General features: G+C 54.6%; 1 protein-coding gene across 1 annotated transcript; it reads left to right on the top strand.

Annotated features, from left to right (window-relative positions):
* Positions 1–415: 415 nt before the first annotated feature.
* On the top strand, positions 416–1,902 carry LOC120922726. The gene is made up of 2 exons (XM_040334766.1): positions 416–815; positions 902–1,902. Exons 1-2 carry the CDS (start codon positions 425–427, stop codon positions 1,438–1,440), a joined length of 930 nt encoding a protein of 309 aa, XP_040190700.1. The 5' UTR covers positions 416–424; the 3' UTR covers positions 1,441–1,902.
* Positions 1,903–1,908: the final 6 nt, after the last annotated feature.

Below are 1,908 nucleotides of genomic sequence, written 5' to 3'. Positions count from 1 at the left end.
ATCAGCCCCTCCAGACAGATAATACCCCCCCCATATAGAGAGAACAATCAGCCCCTCCAGACAGATAATACCCCCCCCATATAGAGAGAACAATCAGCCCCTCCAGACAGATAATACCCCCCCCCCATATAGAGAGAACAATCAGCCCCTCCAGACAGATAATACCCCCCCCCCATATAGAGAGAACAATCAGCCCCTCCAGACAGATAATACCCCCCCATATAGAGAGAACAATCAGCCCCTCCAGACATATAATACCCCCCCCCCCATATAGAGAGAACAATCAGCCCCTCCAGACAGATAATACCCCCCCCCCCCCATATAGAGAGAACAATCAGCCCCTCCAGACAGAAAATACCCCCCCCCCCCCCCCTGTCACATGTGATGATGGGGCTGTGACCAGGCAGCACTAGGACCCCAGCAAATGAGCATTTCTAGGAAGACATTGCGCCTGCGCACTCTGCTGCTCAGATCTTCTCCTCCAGCTGCAGCCGTATCTCCTGTGATCGGGAGCAACATAAAGACCGGGAGCTGTCCGTTCAGCACCATAAGGAACGGGAGCTGTCCGTTCAGCACCATAAGGAACGGGAGCTGTCCATTCAGCACCATAAAGAACGGGAGCTGTCCGTTCAGCACCATAAGGAACGGGAGCTGTCCATTCAGCACCATAAGGAACGATAATGTGACTGTCCCTTCAGCACCACATCTGGGGGTACAAGGATTGGAGAGGTGTCCCTTCAGCACCACATCTGGGGGTACAAGGATTGGAGAGGTGCCCCTTCAGCACCACATCTGGGGGTACAATAACAGGAGAGGTGCCCCTTCAGCATCACATCTGGGGGTACAATAACAGGAGAGGTGCCCCTTCAGCATCACATCTGGGGGTACAAGGACTAGAGAGGTGCCCCTTCAGCACCACATCTGGGGGTACAAGGATTGGAGAGGTACCCCTTCAGCACCACATCTGGGGTACAAGGACTAGAGAGGTGCCCCTTCAGCATCACATCTGGGGGTACAAGGACTAGAGAGGTGCCCCTTCAGCACCACATCTGGGGGTACAAGGACAGGAGAGGTGCCCCTTCATCATCACATCTGGGGGTACAAGGCCTAGAGAGGTGCCCCTTCAGCATCACATCTGGGGGTACAAGGACTAGAGAGGTACCCCTTCAGCACCACATCTGGGGTACAAGAACAGGAGAGGTGCCCCTTCATCATCACATCTGGGGGTACAAGAACAGGATAGGTGCCCCTTCAGCATCACATCTGGGGGTACAAGGCCTAGAGAGGTACCCCTTCAGCACCACATCTGGGGTACAAGGACTAGAGAGGTGCCCCTTCAGCATCACATCTGGGGGTACAAGGACTAGAGAGGTACCCCTTCAGCACCACATCTGGGGGTACAAGGACAGGAGAGGTGCCCCTTCAGCACCACCTCTGTAGATTATGGGAAGTGGTCCCTTGGGGGGGTTTGATGTGACTGGAGGTGTGGTGGGGATGGAGAGACTGGTCCTTCAGCAATAGCTGCCCATCAGGAGGGCATGGCAAGAAAACGGAGTTGTCAATAGCACTCACTCTGGGACAGATGAGTGCCCCTTACACCCGTCATGGGCCAAGGAGACGACACAGACCGGATCGTGATCAACGTAGGAGGAACACGACACCAGACCTATCGTAGCACCCTCCGCACCCTGCCAGGCACCAGACTAGCATGGCTGGCAGAACCTGATGCCCACAGCCACTTTGACTATGACCCTCGGACTGATGAGTTCTTCTTTGATCGCCATCCTGGGGTTTTTGCCCACATACTTAATTATTACCGGACTGGAAAGCTGCACTGCCCAGCAGATGTATGTGGCCCTCTGTATGAGGAGGAGTTGGCATTCTGGGGCATCGATGAAACAGATGTAG

The sequence above is a fragment of the Rana temporaria genome, unplaced genomic scaffold (genome assembly GCF_905171775.1).
Source record: "Rana temporaria unplaced genomic scaffold, aRanTem1.1, whole genome shotgun sequence".
Taxonomy (NCBI): Eukaryota; Metazoa; Chordata; class Amphibia; order Anura; family Ranidae; genus Rana; species Rana temporaria.
The sequence above is the reverse complement of the archived record's forward strand: the minus strand, read 5'-3'. Positions and strand labels throughout refer to the sequence as shown.